General features: G+C 43.6%; 1 protein-coding gene across 2 annotated transcripts in view; it reads left to right on the top strand.

Annotated features, from left to right (window-relative positions):
• LOC142586950 (uncharacterized) overlaps nucleotides 1-25,769 on the top strand; it is a 113,515-nt gene that overhangs the window by 75,532 nt on the left and 12,214 nt on the right. The window contains exons 1-2 of one of the 2 annotated variants that reach the window (XR_012829315.1): nucleotides 10,348-10,465; nucleotides 19,967-20,083. Coding sequence is in view for 1 of the 2 variants with exons in the window: in XM_075697821.1 (XP_075553936.1) it covers nucleotides 19,967-20,083 (117 nt within the window). In the remaining variant the exon portion in view is untranslated. Of the gene's footprint in view, nucleotides 1-10,347; nucleotides 10,466-19,966; nucleotides 20,084-25,769 lie in introns of those variants that run through there. The other variant, XM_075697821.1, reaches the window with a different exon arrangement.

Below are 25,769 nucleotides of genomic sequence, written 5' to 3'. Positions count from 1 at the left end.
CCTCTCTACTAGTATTTTGTCTTTTGTGGCTGGTTTTTCCTTCAACTATGTATCAACCGGCCAGGATTCCAACCCTTCGCCTGATGAAACTAGAGCAAACACGAAGCAGCACAGCCTTGAACTACGAATTAGGCTCGCTTGAGCTCGCTGCGGGGAAACGCCCTGAAACTGCACACGCGGTTCGATCATAAACAATAAATGCCGCGCGCGTTTATGCCGCCGTTTGAGGACGTCGCATACTATATGGACGTGCACATCAAAATAATCGAGTGCGTCGGCAATAGCCAAGGCTGGGACAAATTGCAGTGGGCTCTGAGCAGGAGCCTCACGGGGGAAGCCTCGAAGATATGTGGATGACTGTCTCCAATAAACTGTTTAGATCACGAAAATGTTAAAATAGCCTTGCAGCAACGTTTTCGCTTCACAGCAGAAGTTTATCGCGAGCGTATTTGAGCCTCAAATCTGAGAATAAAGAGACGATTGCGCAGCATTTAGAGAGAATTAGAGGCTACTTCGATAGGTGGGTAGAACTCTCAGAGACGCCTCGAATGTTCTAGAGCCTTGCCGAGGTGGTCACGATAGAACCATTCCTAGCAAACTGCCATAATAATTACGCGAGTGGGATTGCCGTACCTTGTGGGCTGCAACAAGAGCAGCTGATCAAATTATGGATGCCGAGAAACGAGGGAACTTATATCACGTCAAGGAAGGTTTAGACATTAATAGCACTCCGAGTAAAAAATGCCCGAGATGATGCGAATACAACTTCGAAGTGCTTCTGTTGCGGTAAGGCAAAACACACGGCTGTAAACTGTCGGGCCAAAACAAAAACAATTTGCCAAAATGTTCTCGACACAATCATGAGGCGAAATATTGCGCAGAGAAAGGATCCAGACACGATCAAATGTTTCATCTGGTACACAAGGCAGAGTAATAATTCGTAGCTGAAGCTATGCATCAACCTGACAATTAAGAACATGTGCTGGCCGGAGGGGGCACAGGAGACAAAAGTTGTGAAAGGACTCCTCCCAAGGACCTACTAAGCTGCTCAGCACACGACAGATTCAAGGGAAATAACCATCTCACTAATATGCCTGCGGCAAAGGGACTGTTCAACGGATACATAGTTTCAGTTTTGTGGGACAGAAGCCGCCATACCATCGCGGTACGCGGTAGCCTGATTCCCCGCGAAACGTTCATTAGCAACCAAGTAGTCGTGAAACCGGTTGAGGGAACTACCCACGTTCTCCCCAAGGTAGTGGTCACATTGTCATGCCTTATTTTACGGAAGATCCGCTAACGAATTGTATGGAATGTAATATGGAATGAAATATAATTATGGAAAATCAATATGCCGAAGACAAGCCGTGAAAAGATCGGTGTGACCAAGGAAGACCGTAAAAAGGCACAAAGAGCAAAAGATAGTCAGCAAACCTCTTTTTTGGAGATCAGCCAACAATTGAGGCACGAAGGGAGAAAATAGAAATTTTACCTTTCGAAGGAAGTTTTATATAGGCGATATAAACTCGACTGGGAGGGAATTCGAACAAGTAGTTGTTGGCTCGGCGTTACTTAAACTGACCTTAAAGACTGTACATGAAAGTGCTCTAGCTGGACACCAAGCCACAAAACGAACTACTGATAGTATTCTAGAAGCATTTCATTGGCCTGAAGTCGAAGCAGATGTGAACAGATTTGTCAGTTCTTCCGTGGTGTGCCAGAGAACCGTACGAAAGAGCAAGGTAGAAAAAGTCCGCTAGGGCAAGGTGCCTATTTTTGATGCACCCTTTAAAATGGCTGCTGTCAACATAATCGGCCCTTACCACCTCCATCCCCTACAGGTAAGTGATATCCTGATAGTGGTAAACTTTGCTACGCGGTATCCAGACGTGTTAACTAGGTGAAATTGATTTAGCGTCCATAGTGGAGGGGTTAATACAGATTTTCTGACGGGTCAACTTTCCACGTGAAATACTCTGTGGTAGAGGTACGTATTTCATGTCCCATTTAACGAGAGGGCTTAAAGTAAATAAGACAAACGCGGACAACCCGCCCAATGACTAATGGGCCTATCGAACGTTTCAAATGTCACTATTACTAACCGTACATTGTTATGAAATGTGCTGTCATTCGATGCTGAGGTGAAGTAAAGTATGTTAACGCATGTTGCCCTACGTAGGACAGTAACTAATGTGTTTAATTTTATGGTTTTGTCAAGGTTTATGGCAATGTTGTGCTTAATATGATGGTTTTGCAAAAGTGTACGACCATGTGAACAGGACGTGTGTGCCTCTGCTGTTGTGTCTGCCAGCGTGGGGGCGAAGGACTCCCTCAAGCCTTCCTTGAATGGCTTTTCCCTTCGCCTCCCATCACATGTATATGTGATAAACCAATAAAGAATCAATCAATCAATCAATGGTGCCCTCAAGCAGATGTTAAGATGTGCCAGGAAAAGCCTGAAACCTAAGAGAAATAATTCGCTCCGCTGATTTCTGCTTAATGTGAGTGGCCACACACCTGCCTCGACTCCTTCGCCTTCGGTTTACCTTACCGACGTCACGTACCTGACTCTTTCACCAGGATGATGATAATCATCCAAGCAAAGTGAAGGCCACATAAGAATATATTCATCAGTTAAGAGAAAAGCTGAAGGCGACAGTAACGTTTGCTTGTGGAAAACTCCGTGAGGAAGAAAAGTACCAACAGAAGCGTTATGACTTCCGCGCGTAACGCCGACAGGTAAAGGTGGGAGGCAAGGCACTCCCTTTTCGACCAACAAGGCACAAGAGATTGCTGTTACATTGGACAGACCCCGGTATAAATGAATATATATATATATATATATATATATATATATATATATATATATATATATATATATACGCCCGGTTGCGACCTCAAGCCACTACCATTATACCTTTAACGCGCGATCTCATGTTCCTGATGCCGAGTACATCGTCTCTCCGCTTGTCGACCTTATTCTACACCATAGCTAGACGCTCCCAAGTACCGTTGGAACCATTGTCGATAATTCTAAACGGCTTTCTGTTCTCAACTTCGGGTCTGTTGCACATGTTATTCTTGGAAACAAGAGAGTGGCCCGTCTGACACCTGCGCACCAGGTGTCAGACGGATCTCTCCAGGATCTCTCCGCTCGCGGCTCCTATTTCTACCTCTGTCAGCCGTATCTTTGCGTTTTTCCGTTCGGCTTCGTCACCCTACCACAACATTGATAAAATGATCACTACCAACCTATCCCCAGCTCAATCTGAAGATCTTAGGCGCATTCTGTGCAGTTACCGCCATATTTTTTTATTTAGATGACCACCCGCTCAGCCACACAGCCGTAGTCACTCATCGAATTTACACCGGTGGCGCAAATCCCGTCCATCGCCGCCCCTACCACGGGTTTACAGCAAAGCGCAGCATCATTCAGAGTGAAGTCGCGACGATGCTGAAGAAGAACATCACCCAGCCTTCCGCTAGCCCGTAGGACATGCCAGTAGTGCTGGTCAAGAAAAAAGACAACGCCTGGAGATTTTGTGTTGATTATCGTTATCTGAATATGAGCACCAAGAAGGACGGGTATCCATTGCCTCGTATCGGTGAGCCACTTCACTTTCTACATGGCGCGAAATATTTTTCATCGGTTGACCTCCGCTCGGGCTACCGGCAGATTGCTGTAAATGAGAAGGATTGCAAGACAGCCTTTATTACGCCTGATGGAGTTTTTCAGTTCAGAGTTATGCCTTTCGGTCTTTGCAATGCCCCATTGACGTTCGAGAGGATGATGTACACCCTTATCAGAGGCTTGAAGAGGACCATCTGTCTGTGTTATATTGTCTCTCTGTCTGTGTTAATCGTTTTTACTCCCGCTTTTGTATCCCACATTGAGCATCTCGCGACTGTCCTTGCTGTGTTTCACGCTGCAAAACTTCAGCTCAACTCGTCGAAGTATCACTTCGGTCTTCGTGGAGTAACCGTTCTCGGGTCCAAAGTTTTGTTGACATTGCGCAGCCTTCCGCCGAGCTTTCGCGTAGAGACCGCGGCAGGCTGAAACTTTCACAACCCTCATCAGACTCTTGACGGGCTCGTAAATTTTAGCCAATTTTGACCCAAGAGCACTCACTGAAATCCGTACAGATGCTAGTGCTCAAAGCATTGACGCTGTTCTTGCCCAGATTAAGCGTGGTGAAGAGTGCGTTATCGCTTACGCAAACCGTCTTCTGTCTACTGCTGAACGCAACTATTTTATCATTGAGCGAGAGTAACTCGCGAGCGAGAGTAAGTTTGGGTGTTAGCGAAGTTTCGCCCATACCTATTTGGTCGCCATTTTCGCGTAATTACCGACCGGCAAACGCTATGCTGACTCTCCTTCTGGAAGGACACTACAGGGCATCTTGGGCGTTGGGAATGGCGCTTGTATAAGTACAATTTCTCTGTAGTGTACAAAAGCGGTCATTTACACCACGACGCCGACTGCTTGTCCAGCAACCCTGATGACCCACCGGAAGCCACAGACGTCGAATCTGACACCAGTGTTATGTCCATCACAGGATTGCTTAAGGTTGGCAATGAACAGCGTGGTCATCTCTTTCTGCGAACCATCATAGATCAGTTAAGCTCGTTACCTCCCGCGCCCTCAATTTGCTCAACTCAACTTGCGCCCTGGTGATGCTGACCTACTGCTGGCCGTACCGGGGCACCTTCAACGCACCATGCTTCAACAACTTCACAACGCACCTACCGCTGGGTGGCTCGGCGTTATTTGCACTTTTCACCGAAACCGGCGCCATTTCTTCAGGCCTCACCTCTACCACTCTGTGCGCCGATATGTGAGTGCTTGCGACCTGTGGCAACACGGAAGCCCACATACATGGCTCCAGCTGAGCTTTTACAACCCATCGATATTCCCACAGAGCTTTTCTTTCTCGTGGGGCTCGACCTACTTGGCCCTTTCCATTTCTCAACTAAGGGCAACAAATGGAGTGCCGTTGCAACAGCTTTAGGCACGCGCTTCACTATTACGGGAGCTCTGCCTACAAGATGTGCTACTGACGTCGCGGATTTCCTCCTACGCAATGTCATCCTGCAGCACGGTGCTCCACGTCAAGTCCTCACGTATCGGGGACGTTACTTCTTGCCAAATTTCATTGATAATATCCTCCGCCTATGCTCTACTGAGTATAACATAAGCACTGCTTATCTTCCACAGACAAACGGTTTCACAGAGCGATGAGCACTACAGTTACTGATACGCTAGCTATGCACATTTGTCCAGATCACCAGGACTGGGACGTCGCTCTGCCATATGTCACGTTCACGTACAATTCGCCCCACCATGACACTGCAGATTACTCGCCATTTTATTGACTCTTTGCCCGTGATCCCCCATCGCTCCATGATTCTGTAATTCCACAAGTCACAGAGTCGCACACCGCTTACGGCCGCGATGCGATGTCTATAGCAGCACTGGCCTGTCAGACAGCTCGAGCTCACTTTACTAATCCCCAGGCTTCCCAGAAGTCCCATTACAATACGCAACATAGGGACGTGCAGTATTTACCTGGCTCCCTCGTGCTCGTGTAGTCACCATATCGTCGTGTGGGCCTATCGGCAAAACTTTGTAGCGATATTCAGGTCCCTACCAAATCCTACGACAGCTTTCGGATATCACGTACGAGAATGCTCCCGAAGAGCCAGGCCCGTCGTCCGTACAGTCAAGAACCGATGTTGTTCATGTCTCCTGTTTGAAACCCTACGCGCCTGCCTTTGCCCGGCCATAATCGCCAATTGCGCCGGGTCGGTGCTCCAACCCCGGCGGTGTATTGTCGCGATGCAGAAAAGGACGTGTAAGCAAGAGACGGTGACGAAGCAGTGTTGTTGTTGCTTGGGCGCTTCGGGCGCCATCTTCTAGCGTCAGCTGGTGGCTTCAGCTTTCGCATTGCATAGACAACAGTCGTGCTTGTCTCCGCCTGACAAGAATATTTATACATATGGCACTGCCACAAACGTAACACTTAGAAAGAAGGGAAACTACTTTGTTTTGCTCTTTTGTATGATCAAAAATTGTTCTAAGCAAAGGCGTTCATCAATCAAAGGTTTTGGTCAATTTATACACTTCTGAGGCAAGTTGCGGATTGTGTAGAACTTCATGAAACACGACAAGGTGCAGATAACGTTGCTACTGCGGTCGCAACAGATTATTTCAATTCTGAAAAAGATAAAGAAAAGGCACGTAATTACAAAAGCAGGGTGATTGAGCGCTGATAGAATAGTGGCGACTATCTATTAGACAACAAAGATTGCCGTACTACTCCTCTTCAGCACTGACCAAACGGCTCCCACCTGTGTTGTCAAAATCAAATTTTAGGGGCTTAGGTGCGAAACCACTATTTGATTATGAGAAACTCCGTAGTGAGGCACTCCGTTTTATTTGTGACCACCTGAGGTGCTTTAGCATACACCCAACGGGCGGTACACGGGCGTTTTTGTGTTTCACCAACGTGGAAATGCAGCCGCCGTTGCCAGGATTTGATCCCGGACCTTCGGAGTCAGTAACACAATGCCAGAACCAGTATTGTTCTATGGCGAGTATCTGCGTTGTAGAACGGCTAGACCCAATCAAAGCAGTTTACAATTCTCTGTAAAGGTACTGGCATCTGTTTAGCTAAACGAAAAAAAAAATGTGAATTAGTCGTGCGTTTCAAGCGGAGGCAGTACTGGCGTCTATATGGTGGACCACAAACAAAGTGCACTGGCTGAGTTCGCCCGAGCTACTCTGAAATATGATTATTTCTCTGCACGAGCTAGCGCGACCAATGCTAACTAAATTAAGTGCGATGACATTGACGAGCTGTACTCGTCCAAATTATTTACGTGGTTAGTATGATTTCTCCTTATTCGTCAGCTTTTACTTCCTTCGAAAACAGTCTGGCAATGGTTTTCGACAGTTTGGTAAACTAAGCGATAAGGTTGTTAGCTAGGCGTAGCGCAAAAGTATAGTTTTGTTCAGCGTCGTCAAAGCTCCGCCACGCGTGAAGTAGGCCTCTAAGTTTGTAGTCCGAAATAGACGTTTCTTTTTTTGTATTTTATTATGTCAATTTATTTATTTTGATTTGAACCTTAAGAATACCCAAATGGGACATTACATGAGGGATGGGCGCATGCTTTCTTTAAGGTGTTTAATGTTTTCATATATCATTATTTGTCATGACTTGCTCGGAAACCATTAACTTTATGTACGAATTTTGATGTTATATCGTTCAACTTTTCCTTACAGTGTTTCCAGTTCACATCGACATGTGATGGTGAAAAAGCTGAAAGGTGATATAAATGTACTAAGGCCACCACTTATCGCTTCATATTCACCATTGTACTGCAGGTATATCCTTTTTTCACACAATTCGCGCATTGGTGATGGAAAACACTAACCGGCAAGAATTACTTTATGTTCGCTAAATTCGTGGAGATAATAAATGTATGATAAACTTTTTGATTTGTTGTAGAGTATTAGAGTCAAGGCATTGGGTGCATTCTGAAAAGCCCTTGTTGCTTCAGTGACAAGCAGGGTATTTTTAAGCTTAGGTAGATGCCGATATATTTGCTGCCGTCGGTTAGGTCTGGCGATGAAAGCAAATTGGCATTGTGTCATTATATTTGTGGAATTGTGTAATTTGGCTGCAAAAATCGCAAGTATTGTGGCTTGTTCCGAAATAAACGCCATTCGATGGTATGGTTGTGTGGGCGTGCTTGGATAATAACCCATAATATTTGCAGCTGCGGGTTAATATTGATGATTCAGCCAGCTAATCGCTCGGCGCTTGAAATCAATGTACAGCCCACTACGTGGACAGTGTATTCATGAACGCATTGAGCACAATGACCGCAATGTACCGCAATAATCGTGAATCAAGCGCGGCCTTCGCAGCACGCACGGAAATTCAGTCCGTCCAATAGAAATTCATTATCGCTGACGTCTCCGGTGAGCCACGCCTCGTTAAGTGTAAGCAGTAGACTTGCAGAGGATAATGAAATGCTAGATTTAAGTTCACGCTTGGGAAGAAAACTGCGGATTTAAGAGTGAACTATAGAAAGTGATAAAGTATTCCGACATGCAGCAGATGATCGGTTGTATTTTTTCGCTGGCGCCGAAATCGCTACGATAATTTTCATTGCAAGTGGTTTTGCAAATGTCGGGTGCGATTTCACAAGTAGCTACCGCGCTTCCGCCCTGGGGAGGAGACCGCCAAGCGTAATCAAATACTTGTGTGCAAAGTGGGGGACCTTCCCCAAGCAGCATATGCACGAGTGTCCTACCTCCCTCTCCCCCCCCCCAATTCCATGTTAAGAAGGAATACAGGCACCATTGCCTAACCGCGGGGCCTCTCCTTTTTGTCGTGGACGAAGCGCCAGCCGGAAAAGTGGTGGCGCAGGTGGACCTCAATTGTCTTCGCTCAAAGTTATTGACCGTGTGGTTAGGAAGTGGCGCGCAAGCAGCTTCAAAAAGCGGAATCTGTTAAACGAACCTTCGTTGTATACTTTGGTAGCTTTTTCATGGTCCCTGACTACTTACCGCGTGAGGTTCGTATATGAATCTGTCTCGCAGCAGTCTTTAGAGACTTTTGATTTGGACGAGGTCCAGCTAGTCAACGGCAATAATCTCATTTTCAAGTCTATTTCAAAGAACACAGCCCGTCCTGTTTGTTTTTCTTCGAGTACATAGGCAGCTGCAGTGCCGGAGATGAAATGTGCGCTTATTTACTTTTTCTGCGCTTTACTGCGTAAATATCGTCATCCGTTTAGTATCACAAAGGTCGCGTTGAGGCTATATTCGTGTTCTACATCTTAGACGCCAGCCATTATTTCAGTGCTGGACAAGTTCATCCATTGCTGCCTTTGTTTCCTATTGTATAAATGACGGCATTTTGCCAACGCTCAAACACCGCGGTTTTGGCATCGTGCGCTTCTGTGCATTTGGGTAAATACGTAACGATGGCGTCAGCCACTGACTGCTCGCAGGTGATTCGCGCGAGCAGCTTCATCATCCAGAGTTACGATAAAACGCTTCCATAATTTTTTTTGTCACGAAAGTTTTTTGTGTCGAACCGTACCAATGAACTATCCGCTATTGTACATACGTCAAGCAATCATAATAATGCAAATAAGCTAGATGGCGATATTTGGTTTACCAAATGATGAGGATAATAAGAACAAAAAAGTAAAAAGAAAGCTTTGGTTTATAAAGAAACTATGCTCTACTATATGTGAATTCGTTTCAATAGAAATATTTGGCTATATTTATTTCAACTGAGCATTTCGTCGATGATATTTGCCCGGCAGCCTTAACACCAAGGCGGCTGCTCAAAGAGATAGTCTTCAAAAAGGTATTTGCAGCTATTTTTTGCCGTTTCCTGGCTACGTAATGGCTAAAAAAGGGCGCAGAAGAATTAAAAAGGTTTCCTTCATTTAGGTAATTGTTGTCTTCATGATGTGCGTTAGTTCCAATAAGGATGTTAAGGTATCATTTATTTTATCATTGAGTAATTTTGTCCACAATACTTCTGGCATCATGGATATTAAGAAGGGTAAGGAAGCTGCCAGGGCGTGGAGGCGTCTTGCTGTTAAACGTTCTAAGTTGCCGGAAAGTGGTACCGCAACCCGTTTTGTGGCACCTCGGCATCTCAATTCTTGACATGTATGTGGGCAAGTGCAAGTTGCTGTCTGAGTTATAACGAAGCACTCCTCGCCAGATACGAACTGACTGTCTCGTCAGATAAATCTACCACGCCTGATAGCCTCTGATGCGCTGTTTACACTGGGCAGCGCCACAGGCCTAAGGTGCTTGCTATCGCTGTCATTGCTTCGCTCTTGGAGTGAGGCTGTAATCAATAAAGAACTGTCTATGCATGGAATTGTATTTCAGAAATGTGCGACGCAGCGGAGATGGGTTCTGAAAATACACGTTTGACTTTCGTAGCATGACCAATTTCTTCGAAGGAGGACTCAATTATATTGGGCGCAGTAGATCGCGAAAATCAATATTTTTAGAACAATATGAATGCTTGCTTATGAAGGCACAAAAAGTAATTCAGTTCAGTGGTATAAAAGAACATTATTGCAGAGGCACTGTGTAATTTCACGCAAATTCATATTTCCTTGTTTTCATATTCTCTATATATTTTTAAGACTGAAACGCTGTCTTCGTGTTCACGTAGGGGTCTTTGAAATAACAGGATCTGACCATTTCGCACTTGCTTTTCTCAGAAAAGAGCTGTATACGATGAGGCGGTTTAGTAATAAAACATCCTATTGTAGTCATGATGCCTGTCGGTGTTCCTCCTAAACTTGTTGGGGAAAAGAGTGCATTTGTTGATGTAGGCTAAAGTACAAACTTGTGCGAAAGCTAGAACAACCGTAGAAGATATGCTTTCAAATGCAGTCATGTGTGCGATCTTGTTGACATGTGAGTTACAGAATTTACCTGTTGTTAAATCCTTACCGACTTATTTTCATTTAAATTTATATCGGGCAAGTGTATGAATCTTGAGACGCAAATGCAGGAATCTAGATTTATTGTGCAGCCCAGAATATTCAAATTATTCCCCCTGCCACGCTCGTGATCCTCTAACAAATGTTACTATTTTACATACAGTTTTAACGTGCACAGGAAGAGTAGTTAGAGCCGCAAACTATCAGTTTACGGCACTTGATACAATAAACTTCAATTATTGCCCGCATCAATATTTCACAAGGAAAAACTCGCTCACTTCCGTTTTAAGCGTAAAAATGTGCTCTTTCCCACAATACCCTAAGCGGGGAGGAAGGAAAAAACTTAAGAAAAAACACAAGCGGACACGTATCCGCATTTCTTAAAATATACGTACCAATCACCTTTCACACCTTCAGTCTAGATGCACGTGGTTTTTGAGAAAGGCCCTAGCTTTACCACATATCATAGCGGTGCGCGCAGAAACCCGTCAATCCTAATTCGTATTTAGTTACTTTAATCATAAGATAAGCACAGTTTAAGTCTTGGGAGACACAGCTGAACAGCTTGAAGACGGGAGTGAAGACGGTACTCGTGGGTTCATTTCGGCGAGGAATCACAGCCAGTGAAGACCTGGGTAGAGGGCCCCAAACTTAGTCTTCAAGACCGCTTCATCCTTTCTCTTCAAATTATATACATATATTGTAAGAAACCGTTTTATTCCAGCCGAGCTGGTGCTGCTACAACTAGGATCAAGCTGTGCAGCTGATGATGATATATACAAATGAAGAAGACCTACAATTGATGGTTATATGCGGAGAAGATAAAATTGAGTCAGGCTTGTGTATCGCTCACAATATATATAGTCCCCCAGTCCTCTTCTCTATCGAGCTTACCCTCGAGGACATTTTCGGATGAGACTTTCTCTCATCCGCATCAGCCTTGGTTTCTTGCCGTCAACGTGTAATTCATATGAGAGACACTGAATGTTCATCTGGACTCGAAGGACACACCTTGCATTTCGTCGCAGCTCCCGATTGTCTAATTCTACCTGGTCATAAGGATTTTCTAATACTGACTTAGGATACCATCGTTAATAGTCAGGTAGTTCTTCTACTATTCGGTTAACACATGGCTAGCGGGCTTACCGTCGCTCGTTCCCTGGTGAGGATTCACGACAGGTATGCGCTTGTCACGAACTTTTTTCCAAATTTCTCGCCGATCGCAATAAGACACCGAACCTGCTACGCTTGTTCCCCTTCACATGGAAGTATGGCGTTTGCCTTCCCCTTTTGGAGACATTGGTACTGCTCCTGTAACAGCCACAATAAAGGACGATCTTACCATTACGCATAAATGGCATTTAAGTGGCATAAGTGACATAGGTGGCATTTAAAAAGCGCAGATCTTTGACGTCCACTCGAAGCTTCTCGGCCGCACTTCGCTCGTAGGGCGTCGCATTGAAAGCGAAAACAGATTACTTAAAAGCCACGGCACATAACGCATGTCGCGCATAGAGCGGCAAATCACAGAGGAAAACGTCACCGGCATGCTCCTAGGCTACACTGTCCGGCCATCTTCTAGCTATTGGTAGTCGCCTGTTGTGCTAGAGCAGAAGGATAATTCTCTAGAACTTTGCATCGATAATACAGCAATGAATAAGAACACGCGCACAGATGTGCACTCAAAGCCAATAATCGACGATGCCCTTGACTCCCTTCAGGGTGGTGAATATTTCTCACGTCTTGATTTCAGTTCGCGTTATTGGAAAATCTATGCACGAATCAGACAAGGACAAACCACATTTGCAACGCCAGACAGACTGCACGTATTAAACGTAATGCCCTTAGCGTTGCGTAACGATCCTGCAACCTTTGTACGTATGATGGGCACATTTCTACGTGGCCTGAAGAAGAAAACCTGTCGTTGTTCTTCATTCCAGTTTTAGCCAGGACATTCAGCGTTTGGAAATGTTTTCACCATCGTTTGTAACGCTGGTCTTAAGCAGAACACCGAAAAATGGCTGATTTGCCAGCAAGTCAATCAAATACGTCATCCTACCACACCCTGACAGGATGACTGCTGTGCTTATGGTTCCTCGCGTAGGATATCAAAAACATTTACGGAGTTTCTCTGACCTCGCGTGCTATTTCCGGCAATTTACACGACAATTCACAAGCATAGCGTCGCCACTGGACAAGCGGTTAGCCTGAGGCACTTTTCACTTCGACTGAAGAATTTGAGACTGCTCTAAAATTTCTCAAGCGTGCAACAACCAGCCCCGTTTTCTGCCATTTCGATGAAAGCGCATACCTTTTTGGAAACCAACGCTAGTTGTCACGGAACCGGTGCCGGCCACCTGCGGCGTGACAACGCTACACGAGAGAGATTTGTTGCGTATGCCATTCGCGCTCTAACCGCAGCACAACAGAATTACTCGATAACACAGCAAGAATTGCTTGCTTTAGTTTGGGTTTGTGCATAAATTGCAGGCTACATATTTATGGGTGCCGCTTTACCGTAGTTACTGACCATCACCCGCTATGCTGGTTCTCCTGGGTGAAAAATTTGCCTGATCGCCTTGGGTCCTTGGTTCTCCGGTTGCATGAATAGGATTTTGACGTGATCTTTAAGTTCGCACAGAAACATCAAGATGCCGACGCTCTCTCTTGCTGGCCTCTGCCACTATCATCTGGTAGCAAATCTCTGCGTTACACTTCATGTTGCCATGAGACTACGTCTTCACTGATGTTGTCACCACTAGCGCCTATCAACAGGCTCACCTCCAACAGCTACACTGAGTTCGCCTCCTATCAACGTGCTGACCCATACTGCCACCTAATTATACCACGTTTATGCGGAACTTCACGCCCGCCTAATGCAAGGGTTTGTCACCAGCTGAAGAACGGTGTGATTCTCCGTTACATAGATGACAAGTGTCGGAATAACTTAGACAGTAACCCATATTTAAAAATTTTGCTATGGTGTCTGCAGTTCTGTCAACGCAAGTGCAACAACTTACCTAAAAGGCCCGTTATTATATCGTGGGTGTGGAATCGGAAACTACCCACGAGCTAATTAACACCTGAGCCAATAATTTGACCCGGTGGGGTATTGACCCGGGTGGGTACTCCTCAGAATAAGTTCTGTGCAGCGAAAAAAAATACCGTAGCCCTTAGCCTTGGCCTTAACAGCACAATGCCACAGTCACTACGCCACCAATGCAGGTTAATAAGAGCTGCGTAAGAACACAGATGTTTACGTAATGCATTCAGTAAAGGAAGAAAAATTTTTCCGAACCACTGAGTGCGCAAACTAGGGGCTGCGTTGCAGAAGCATCAATGTTGAATTTGTGCCACTCACAAATATATGCAGTAGTCCTCTTCTTTGTTTAATTACTGACAAGAAATTACACATTTCCAGAAGTATAGGATTGGGCACTATGCCACCTTTGAGCAAATGATGAGAAGTCGGATAGTGTGCCCTTTTACTGAAGATCTTAATGACCCCACAAGTTGGAAGATATATATTCATCTCAATCTTAATTCAGTTACTAACTGCAACAGCTAGCAGCATAAATGATCGAATAATTAGATATAAAGAAAAGTATTGCTTTTGTAAAATAATGAAGTTTTGGCATGCTTCAGCAGTCTTCGAAGATATACCTTCATTTGACTTGCAAGTGCTTCAATTGCCCAATAATAATGTGAAGTTACCGACAAAACAATGAGGAAGCAAATGTAGCAGGGGTAATGTAATATGATATTAATAGTTAGGATAGCAATATGAAATACTAAATTCTACCTCTGCCAACATTTAGAAGCAACTATCAACAAATTAAGAAGGCTATAGAGCAAGAGATATGTTCGCAGAATAACGTGCATGTCTTTTATAAGTTCGAGAATTTCTTCATGCATATGCTAAATCAGCTAGCGTAGAAAATATGTCCCGCACGATCCACTTCTTAGCAGCCTCCTCGCCAAATCCCGGCTACAGTGCCTTGCTGTAGATAAACTTCAACAGACACCAGCAGCTGATTATTTTAAGAGCTAAGCCTTAGGGCTTCTTTGTTGGATTTGCTTAGACATGCAGCTGGGAAATATTATTTTTGGAAATGAAACACCAACACAGACCATAGCATCTCTGTAAGAGACTATCCGTTTTCTTATACTCGGCTGTACTTTCTTTATATACTTGGGTATTTCAGCTCAGTAGTCATAGCGCCGATGCGATGTGTGCCATAACTGTAACCCGTTTATGTTGGCGATCCCGTAACTTACCATGTTTGGACGCATTGATGACATGTTCAACTTCACGATAGCGCCTCTTTTGCACTGTCGGTTCCACTAGGATAGCGAACTAGAACACAATGTTTAGATGCCCATTGTTTTGTGTACATTCTTTAGTGGAAATTACTGAAGAGACTTTGGAAGGCACAAGAGCCAGTGGCCTGGTTCGATCCTCCCGTAACGTCAGCCGCAGGTGTGAAACGCGATGCAAGTTCTGGTGTCGGCTAGAGGACGATGTTGCGATTAAAACTTAATGCTACACCTTTTAGCACTTCGTCAAAGATGTATGGGCCAGTCTATGGCAACCGTCCTAGCCGTGCAGTCGACCATACCTGATTTCAATTTATAAGGAATATACATATAAGGCACGTACTGAACTTTAGGGGAATTCTAGGATGTATTTATTCATAGGCAAATTTTTGTTTCGTACACTTTAGGGTTTTTCAATTTTGTCAAACAGCGTCAAAGCAGATGACAGAAATAAGACGGCCAAGAAGCGCCCATTTCTCTCATTATAACACGATCTGCACCAATATAGTTTCTAGAAATGACTTTCTTGATATAAAATATTTAAGCACTCATAAAATTTATTTATATCTGTAAAGAGTTTCTAAAATGACAAAGTTATAGTGATATTGAAGAGCGCTATGTATTTAAGTGGTGAAAACGAAAACCGCTAAATATTTCAGACAAGTTACCAAAAAGAATATTGATGCGTTATGGAATAAAGCTGCCCCTAAACATCTTCCCAACAGAGACTCCAGTTTTTTCTATCGCACTTCTTCTTTATTCTCTTTTCTCCCCCTGCTCCTTGTATTGTTCCAAATCTCATTTGCAGGTTGTAATAAGAGTGCTTCATTCCCCCCCAGCATTGTTTTCAACCCTCCTTGGATGATACTTGAATATGGTGTCTATTCTATGTTCATACGGCCTTTAAGTGTCCTTTTTGAGCTGCCGTCTTGATCACACGAAATGGTCCGTTATAGGCCGCGTTCAGGCTTGGCCCTCTATTTACCAGTACGAAGTCAAGGACGCTGAATGTTGGTAACGTTGTGTTTTGCCTCTTGTAGAAATTCTTCTTTATTCTTTCACGATACCTTGATGTACTATCTTCAGTTTCTGCTGCTTCTATAAGCTTCATGTTGTAGTCAATACCTATGCTTATTACAGCAGGCACATAACATGGTCTCTCAGTTGCAGCGAATAGAGAAGTGCATCCTAAGCCAGTTATATACGAGCGGTTGTAGTGAGCTATCGCCGCTTCCGGACAATATTTCTAACCACATAGAAACGCTCGATACATAATAATCTATTGTTTGACGTCCCTGATAGCCCTTTGACCTGGCCAAGCTGCTGTGGGATGATAGGGCGCATTGACCCTAACTTGATGTAACGCTTTTCAGCACATTCCTGTACCCGATGACTCAAAAAGCAGTTCCATTGTCGGAGGCAATAAATCTTTACAAGGTCAAAGATTTTCCTGTTAAATAAGTAACTTAGGCTGTTAGCATCTTCTTTACCAAGTCTTGCTGCAATCGTCCTGGTTTACTCATCAATGCACAACAGGAAGGCTTGTGTCTTCTTAACTCCTTCAGAATTTTTTATAGTTACGCGAAGTTTAGATGAATAACCTCAAATGGGGGGGGGGGTGTTAAAATATCGCGGCATAACTATTTCTTGCATAGGTAGGTTAAATATTACTGTCTATATGGAATTTATGACATGATCATACATAGTCTTACGTTTCTTCCTTCATACGGGGCCATGATAACCTTTTTGTCGATTTCCTGTAGGTTCTCCAAATGCCATCATGGCTCCTCATTCGGGGCTGCCATGATACAGTTGCAATATTTTTAGAACCAATGAAGTAGGAACGGCAACTAGTCCATTTTCAGTACGTTGAAAAACCTTGGTTTCCTCCGATATCCTTGCAACATTTGCCTCTTCCTGATTGTCTGGAAGCTTAATGACTAATCACGACGTTGCAACCGCAACCTTCATAGAAGTTCCCGGGCGATGAGCTACTTCAAAATAAAATTGTTGAAGTTCCCCCACCCAACGACCTATCTTTCCATTCAGTTTGGTAATCCTCAATATATACGTTAGTACTTCATGGTCTGTGTATAGCTTGAACTTTGCGCCTTCCAAATATGAACGCAAATAGCACAGGGCTTTTAAAACTGCGAGAACTTCTTTTTCTGTCGTGGTATCGTTCAATTCAGTATTTTTGAATGTGTAGCTGTGGTATCCAACTATATGAAGGTTTGATGGTCATGATGAGTCTCTCTGATACAAGAGAGACTCATCGTGGCTATAGTGAGATGGGTCGGTATTCTATTCGAAGGACAACGCAAAGCGTGGTAAGCACAACACAGGATCACAAGAAATTATTCAGGCCTATTCTCGGTAGGCGCCATCACATTCTTCCGTCCAACAAAATTGAACATGCTTCTGAGTCAGTCTTGTCAGACAGTGACTTTTGAGATCATAGTCTTGACCGAATGCTCTGCAATGGCCCGCGAAGCCTAGAAACACCCTTGTCTCTCCCTTGTCTTGTCTCAACTTTTATGTGCAGGCCGTCACAGGAGTTCTTAACGTTATAATTTATTTCTACCTAGATGACAATTAACCACTCCGCAAACAGACTCTAAATACATTATTTAGGCGTCTATAGAGTATTGTAGCAATTGTTTCAAAAATCCGGCAGAAAGTGGACATTATATAGTAAGACGCAGAACATTTCTACAGAAATCCTTAAAAACGTTACCTTTGTCTTAAACAAGACACTTTTCGAAGCTGGGATCAGCTGTAATTTTTTTATTGTATGTAGGGTTTCACTGCACAGCCTTATATGGTTAAAAATACCAACTGACTGGCGCGCAGGGTACTGAAATGTCGCAGCTGAAGTCACTGTGTTCAAAGTAAGTACCAAAAAAGCGGTCGTGAAGCACAATTCACTGGCTAGGGTTTAGGTTCCCCTTTCTAGTAAATTTACAGATTTATATAGCTTTTAAGAAAATGTTTTATAATTTAATAAACGTAGGGAACATGCGATGAGAAAGCGACTGCCTCCATAACTATCAATAGTGTAGTTACGTAGGTGACACTTATACGACCACCTGTGAACACGTAGACGAATCGTTGTCTGAAGGCTTTTGGAGCGAATTGGGGCGCATCAGGATCTCTGGTGACTCTGTACCTCTATATACGTCACTAATAGACTCTTTTGAAAGTTTCGTAACAGGCAGCAATTTGGCGGAGGTGTATGGTCCCTGCTAATGCTACAGTGCTCCGCAGCCGTCGAGGTATCAAGCTGACCGAAATGCCTCCCGGAGAGGAAACACCGTCGGCAACGGCTACGGCTAGTTAAACCACAGATGACACACTCACGCGCGTGTAATTATAAGTTAACCAAAACGATTAACCGATAGCCACAGCTCATAGCTTTTGATGTTGATGAGGTGCGCATTGAAAGGAAATCCCGTGTGTTTATTTTAAATGATAAGTAACCTACCTACACACAAACGAGAAGATAGGGCGTTAACCGAGGGGCCTGATCTTTAATAATGATATCATAAAAAGCCAACAAACACTGACACCACGGACAACATAGGGGAAATTACTTGTGCTGTATGAATGAAAATAAAGAAATGATAAATAATGGAAATAAAAGTGGATGAAAAAACAACCTGCCGCTGGTGGGAACCGAACCCACACCCTCTGCATCTCGCGTGCGATGCTCTACCAATTGAGCTATGGTGGTGCCTTTTCCCCATCCACTTTCTTGGGTGTCTATATGTCCTAGGAGAACTCTGGGAGTGCTAGCCAGCGCATGCTGATTGACACCACCCCACTCAATGAACCTACGCTTGCTACCTGAAGGCATCAATGTTGCCGGATTTGAGAACTCCAGTTGACCAGTTCCCTTCACCCAAAAAGAACACGTGCTCGTGACGCCTGCGATAGAAAAGGACGTTCCACGTCCGCCACCAAGGTACTTGAGTGGTGGCGCTGGCTAACACTCCCAGGGTTCTACTAGGACACATAAATATCCAAGAAAGTGAACGGGGAAATGGCGCCGCCGTAGCTCTATTGGTAGAGCATCGCACGCGAAATGCGTAGGTTGTGAGTTCGGTGCCCACCTGCGGCAAGTTGTTTTTGGTCCACTTCAGCATTCAATTCCAATTCAGTCCAAGCAATTCCAAGCAGGTCCAAGCACGTTCCAAGTTCCAAGGTCCAAGTTCCAAGCAGGTCCAATTCAGCACAAGCAATTTCCCCTATGTTGTCCTTGGTGTCCCTGCTTGTTGGCTTCTTATGATACTACCGACATATACAAGAAACACAAACACACACACAAATATATATATTGGGAAGTAATCTCTATACCATTTAGAAAAAGCTAGTTAATGTAATAGGAATGGGCTCAACGTCATAATCTAAGTAATCAGGGAGTACTCCGTTCTCTTTATATCGCCTAATGATTTCGAGGAAGCAAGGATCTTCTAGCGATGCGCACAAAACTCAATGACAGGTTTTTTATCCAAGACATGATGACAATCGTGCTGATGACTGCATTTACTGCAAGAACCAACGAATCGACCTCGAGTTACGCATACGCAGGTCTGCGTTATCAACATTGCCTCGAAATGATTTCGTATTTCAGAAAAGAGAACAAAACAAGTTTAGAAATAATGAAGAGTAATATAGCGAGAACATGCACGGACGCAAGAATGATGCCCGCTCGTAAAAGTAGCCGACTTGGAGTCATATAAGTGAAAAGTTTTTAATTAGTCTGAAACTTAATGAACGAGCTTGGTCGCTTTTTGATGAAGCGCTATATTTCATGTTCAAAACATCTGCACTTGGGAACTTTGATTACTCTTCGAGATGACCAACATATGCGCCAATTTTTTAGTCAGCGGTATAAAATATGTGATGTGATTCCGAGTGCTTCGTTGATAAGTAAGGCAGTATATACGTTGGGAATTGATGTTACTCATAAGAAAAATTTTGGCAAATGTTCGTAACTTGACAGAGTTATCCTTGTAGTTGGGTTGTTTGCTGAAACAGGAAATAAATGGCGTTTATAGATCCTCAGTTGTCAAATTGTCGCCAGCGGTGCTCTTTGTAACCGCATGTAAAAGTAAATTTTTGTTGAGAATATGTATGTTCTTTATTTTTATTTCAGGTAACGGAGTATTATGCCTGGAGAAGCAAAATAATCTTTCTCAAAAACATGTCGAGGAACGGAGCTACGTGCCTCCATATCCACCCTATGAAGTTCCAGCCCCTGAAGAATACGACCGTTCGTTAAAAATTTCGGCATAATACCTTCATTTTGGCAAAGAGCCTTAAAATTCAATGTGTTAAACAATTTAATGACAAGGCTGGCTCTCTCGAATTGCACATTAACGAAAATTTCTGAGAAGAAGGAACAGACCATATCAAAAATGTTCAATATGTTTTCTGAATCTATCAAGTACATTTGTGCATGGAACAAGATATGTGATGGTTATATTATATATTGCTTTAGAAAGTTTTATATGAAGTCAATGTATGCATGGTGGTTGTTGGCTGTACAAAGCACTAACGGTGAAGTTAGCTTTAACTGCGGAGAAACCTATTCTACGTGGTTAGGAATGGTGTTGCTTGTACTGCATATCGGCCCACACCGACTAGATATGTTGTTGCTAGAATATCTATATTGCTGCACGGCACCAATACAGCGGGGAACGAATTAATACATCTGGTGATCGAATGATTGATGTTTCCTCAGAGGGGTAGGTTTCACATCTGGATTGAGCCAAGTTCAATTGCTGAATAAGTTTACACTAGTTTTTTAGCAACACCTTTGGCGTCCTACACCCAGCGTAGCATAGACACCCTCGATCGAGAGGCTCGTCGATGCAAACAGGTCATGCGGACTTTCATGAGAGCCAAAGTATGTTCGACGAAGAAAGTGGAAAATGGAATTAAACCTCCAAACCTTCCCTCGCCTATAACCGGGAAATGAGTGGGAAAATCCGCCAAGAATGTGTTTTAAGCATGAAAAACACTTTGCTGCCGTTGTCGGTGACCTTCAAGTAAGCTTGAGCCAAAGTCAAAGCCAAACGAGAACATCCGGGCGAGTTGCGAAAATAAAACGAGATCATCCGGGCAGCCAGTCAAAATCTAAGAAAATGCGGTTTCTGGTTCTGAACTATTTGTACAACACCGTATTGCATACGCCTTTTACTGCCCGAGCAAGCTAGAAAAAATATTGCTACTGTTGCGAATATCACTCAAGCTGGAACTTTCGGTACGCTGAAGTAATATTTGCCAAATCCACAGCGACGTTCAAAATGCAGATACAGGTAACCATACACCTCATTCTGATCATTTGGCCCTGAAACAGAGTTGCCTGTTCTCTTTTGAACGCCAGCGGTCCATCAGTTCCGCGGCGTGGGTTTGTCGTTGCCTTGAGAGATGAAGAAGGCGCCACGCTGTGTGGCGCCTCCTTCAGGGGATTTTCTTCTTCTAGCTGTGTAGTGTGCTCTGTCTCTCTGGCGTCTTTGGCTGTCTGTCGTTGCGCTTTGAGCTGGCTTTCTTCATCTAGCTGGGCAGCGTCCATGTGCACCAGTGCACAGTATGGCGCTGTGGGGTGCGCTGTGATGTAGTGGGGTGGGCCGTTGGTAACATGCACTCCACGCATTTTAAGATTGTGGCTAGTATCCTCTTCAACCAATCTGCTTGTCCTGCGGCCCTTTCATGCTTACATCTATTGTTGATCATGGAAGAGCTAGCATTTCGTTTTGCTAATGAGTAGCTAAAATATTCTAGCGTCCTTCACACATATTTCAACAAGGGATTTCATATGCACACTGGAATTATTTAGACATTGTGCGAAGAATATCTCCCTGAGCTTGCGCTAGTAGCCTTGCAAACATTATTAGTGCTCGTTGATTTTTATGTGTTGTTGCTTCCTGCATGCAAAGGCTCAAAACTGCCCTTTTTGCAGGGTATCAGCCATGTGTGGAATTACATTCACAAGTGCAGTGTAACCCGCTACATGAACGAATAGCATGCTGCAATATCATTCGTGGCATTTAGGGTATTTTCGCATGCAACAATTTGCACTTAGGCTACATTTATATTATTGCAATGCCACATATAATTACGAATCTCTTATTTGCATGGGCGGATGCGTCCATAATATTGTAAGCAGGCTTGTTGTTTTGCTTAACATGTACAATGATGTTGAAGTGTGCACAGATTGCCGTTCTTGGAAGCGCTCGTCATTGCTTTCTGGCATTTTATACCGATTAAGCAGCGCTCGCGCAAAAACCTATAAGTTGAAGCAGCACAACACACACACAGAGGTGTTGACTATATTACCATAAATTCAATATCCCTCTCGCAAAAATAACTAGTACGCCTTCATAGCACATTTTATGGAGTTTACCAATGATAATACGTGCTATTGCTTCTGTTAATGTAAACGATATTTATTTTCATATTTGAGTAAATATATTGTCGTGTTTATAAATGATAGTTCTTGAAAAAATATCTTTCATATATCAAACAAATCCTAATTTATCACTCAGTGTCTTGGAATTATTCAATATTTACAGCGGAAGCTGTTTATGACTAACCTGCCATAGTTCTTTCGGCGTCCTGCTACAGAAACAGACTTGATTTCTAACAAACCCACGCACAATGTCTTTAATGTGTTTCATTGTTTGCTTTGTGTGTCATCACGTACGAATTCAGTGCGCTGGCATAGATGTCAAAATGCCGAACAGATCAGAACACTCACCGTGAGCAATAGCAGGAAGTCAAGGTTATCGCAGTAAATAAGCATGAGAGGTTTCGGCGCTAACAACAGCTGCGTTATCAACGGGACGGACACATATAACTTGTACACCCAAAGAAGAACATATGTACGAGGAGCGCCGTAGGGAACAGCAATGAAAATGTAAACAGCGCCGGCGCGAAACGACCGCCGACGAACAATGGTCCCGTGATGCTGAACGAAAACGACAATCGCGGGCCCGGGCAACCATTCCACACTGTGAAGATGGAATGGCAGCGAAAGCACTTTCCTTTTCTTTTGAGAGCTTTCACTGTCGTTCGCTTTCGCTGCCAGTCCACCATTACAGAGTGGAATGGCTGTCATTTTTCTTTGACTTCGATGCCCTTTCAGTTATGACGCAATTCGTTACGACCATTTAGAGAGCAACAGGCATCTCGCCCGCTTTAAGTTTCACGTTTGCGGGGTGGTAGACGTTGGTTTTCAAATTAAAATCAACAGATTTTGTTTAAAATTATGCAAAGCTTTTCTGTCTATTTTCGATAGTGTCCACTTTACGGAAGCTTCACTAGCTACTTTCGAAGCATTACATTTATGATCAATTGATATGCTTGTTTTCACTGTAAACACTTGTGTGCCATCTCCCTTGCTTTTTTCTGTTGCATTTACCTCTCAATAGATGGAAAATTAGCTTTATTTATCTGTCCATAAACTTCTGATACTCCCATGGATCTTGCTGGCTTTTACGACTTCTATCACTCTCTCGTGGTCATGTAGATTGACACCCGAAAGGCTCTGGATCGCCAGGCTCTCAAAGCTTGTAGCAGTTACTCCCAACCCATTCGCCCATAAATTGACGCTCAGGGGAGTCTTTGTTCGGTGTCAGTGAAACAAGCAAAATTAATATTAGGCCGAAAGTCGGTTTGTACACACCACAGAAAAGCAATCAATAGACCCTTCAGGTAAGTACTGGGCGACAGAGTGGGGAGTTTTATGACACAGTGGGCTAATACTCATGTCGCCAAACCAAACCGGACTGTGGATTGGAAGGTGCTTGTGGAATATGTGCCGACATACGGCGTAGGCCAATTGGATTACCACGTTCACTACGTTATAGGCTGAAATATTTTTGTTTATTTATTTACTTATTTAGTTAATAAGTACCCTACAGACCTTCGAAAGGCATTGTGTAAGGGGTGGTATACGGTAACATATTCGAATGGATTTGGGAAAAAAACTACATCAGTACAATGGAAGCAATATTCATGCGACATGGAAAATTCATACGACCTTAGCAAATGCAATATGAAAAGCAATAACAGTAAAAGTAAACAGAATAATTTGATACCATAATAAAGTTATAAAAGCCTTTGCGTGTATGCAGCCATATGTATAGTAAAATATTAAGATGACCGCACTTGTTTTATTAGCTTGCAGGAAAATAAATGATAGAAATTAGAATGCAAGTTGTGTTAGGCCTTTGAAACGGCATATTGATCGATTAGAACATCGCGAAATGCGCTTTGTTTCGAATGACGAGCGATGTTATCTGGTAGAACGTTCCATAACCGGACCGCACGGGGCAAAGCTGAAAATTTAAAAGTGTGTGTATTTTCATAAATTCTGTTGTAGCTGAAATAATTGTTCTCAGCCGCAATAAATGTTTTTCAGGTTTGATAAAGATAGGCCAAATGCGTGAATGAATCTATGAAATAATTACAGAAGGGAAATATAACGGCTGGTAGTTATTGGTTGCAATAAATATCGAATTTTATTTGGGTTGCATTTCACTGATTTCTGTAGTTCTTTTAAATGAAAGGGCTCGCTCTATTCTGGATGCTCTCCAGGAGTTCGATGACGTATTTTCGATGAGGAGACCATATGTAAGGGGGGTACTCAATTTGTGGCCGTGCAATTGTTGTGTAAGCTAGTTTTCTTCGTGGTGAAGGCCAGTTCTGAAGTTGCTCTGCAGAAATTCTAATGATCTGCAGGCGTTAGCTGAAATGGAAGTGACGCGAATAGTACATGAAAGTTTCTGCGTAAGGAGCACTCCTAAGTACTTATATTATGTGGTGCTGTCAACTATGTTAGAATCAACGGATAAGGAAAATGACTGTTAAGTGTTTCTCGAGAAAAAGAAACTATTTTCCACTACGAAACGTTTAGGGATATAAGCCAGGTAGCACAGCAATCACTGATGTGTTCACCAATTGCGCCAATCACTGATACGGTACACCTGTACAAAATAGAAGACCCAGTTATCCCCAATAAATTCTTACACTGCATGACCAAGACGACCAGTTTGTAAGGGACGTTTGCCTATCTTGTCAGAGTCATCATCATCATCATCATCAGCCTGGTTACGCCCACTGCAGGGCAAAGGCCTCTCCCATACTTCTCCAACAACCCCGGTCATGTACTAATTGTGGCCATGCCGTCGCTGCAAACTTCTTGATCTCATCCGCCCACCTAACTTTCTGCCGCCCCCTGCTACGCTTCCCTTCCCTTGGGATCCAGTCCGTAACCCTTAATGCGCATCGGTTATCTTCCCTCCTTATTACATGTCCTGCCCATGCCCATTTCTTTTTCTTGATTTCAACTAAGATGTCATTAACTCGCGTTTGTTCCCTCACCCAATCTGCTCTTTTCTTATCCCTTAACGTTACACCTATCATTCTTCTTTCCATAGCTCGTTGTGTCGTCCTCAATTTGAGTAGAACCCTTTTAGTAAGCCTCCAGGTTTCTGCCCCGTAGGTGAGTACTGGTAAGACACAGCTATTATATACTTTTCTCTTCAGGGATAATGGCAACCTGCTGTTCATGATTTGGGAATGCCTGCCAAACGCACCCCAGCCCATTCTTATTCTTCGGATTATTTCCGTCTCATGATCCGGATCCGCCATCACTACCTGCCCTAAGTAGATGTATTCCCTTACGACATCCAGTGCCTCGCTGCCTAATGTAAATTGCTGTTCTCTCCCGAGACTGTTAAGCATTACTTTAGTTTTCTGCAGATTAATTTTTAGACCCACTCTTCTGCTTTGCCTCTCCAGGTCAGTGAGCATGCATTGCAATTGGTCCCCTGAGTTACTAAGCAAGGCAATATCATCAGCGAATCGCAAGTTACTAAGGTATTCTCCATTAACTTTTATCCCCCATTCTTCCCAATCCAGGTCTCTGAATACCTCCTGTAAACACGCTG

Source organism: Dermacentor variabilis, chromosome 7 (assembly GCF_050947875.1).
Source record: "Dermacentor variabilis isolate Ectoservices chromosome 7, ASM5094787v1, whole genome shotgun sequence".
Taxonomy (NCBI): Eukaryota; Metazoa; Arthropoda; class Arachnida; order Ixodida; family Ixodidae; genus Dermacentor; species Dermacentor variabilis.
This window is presented reverse-complemented; position numbering and strand designations above follow the sequence as displayed.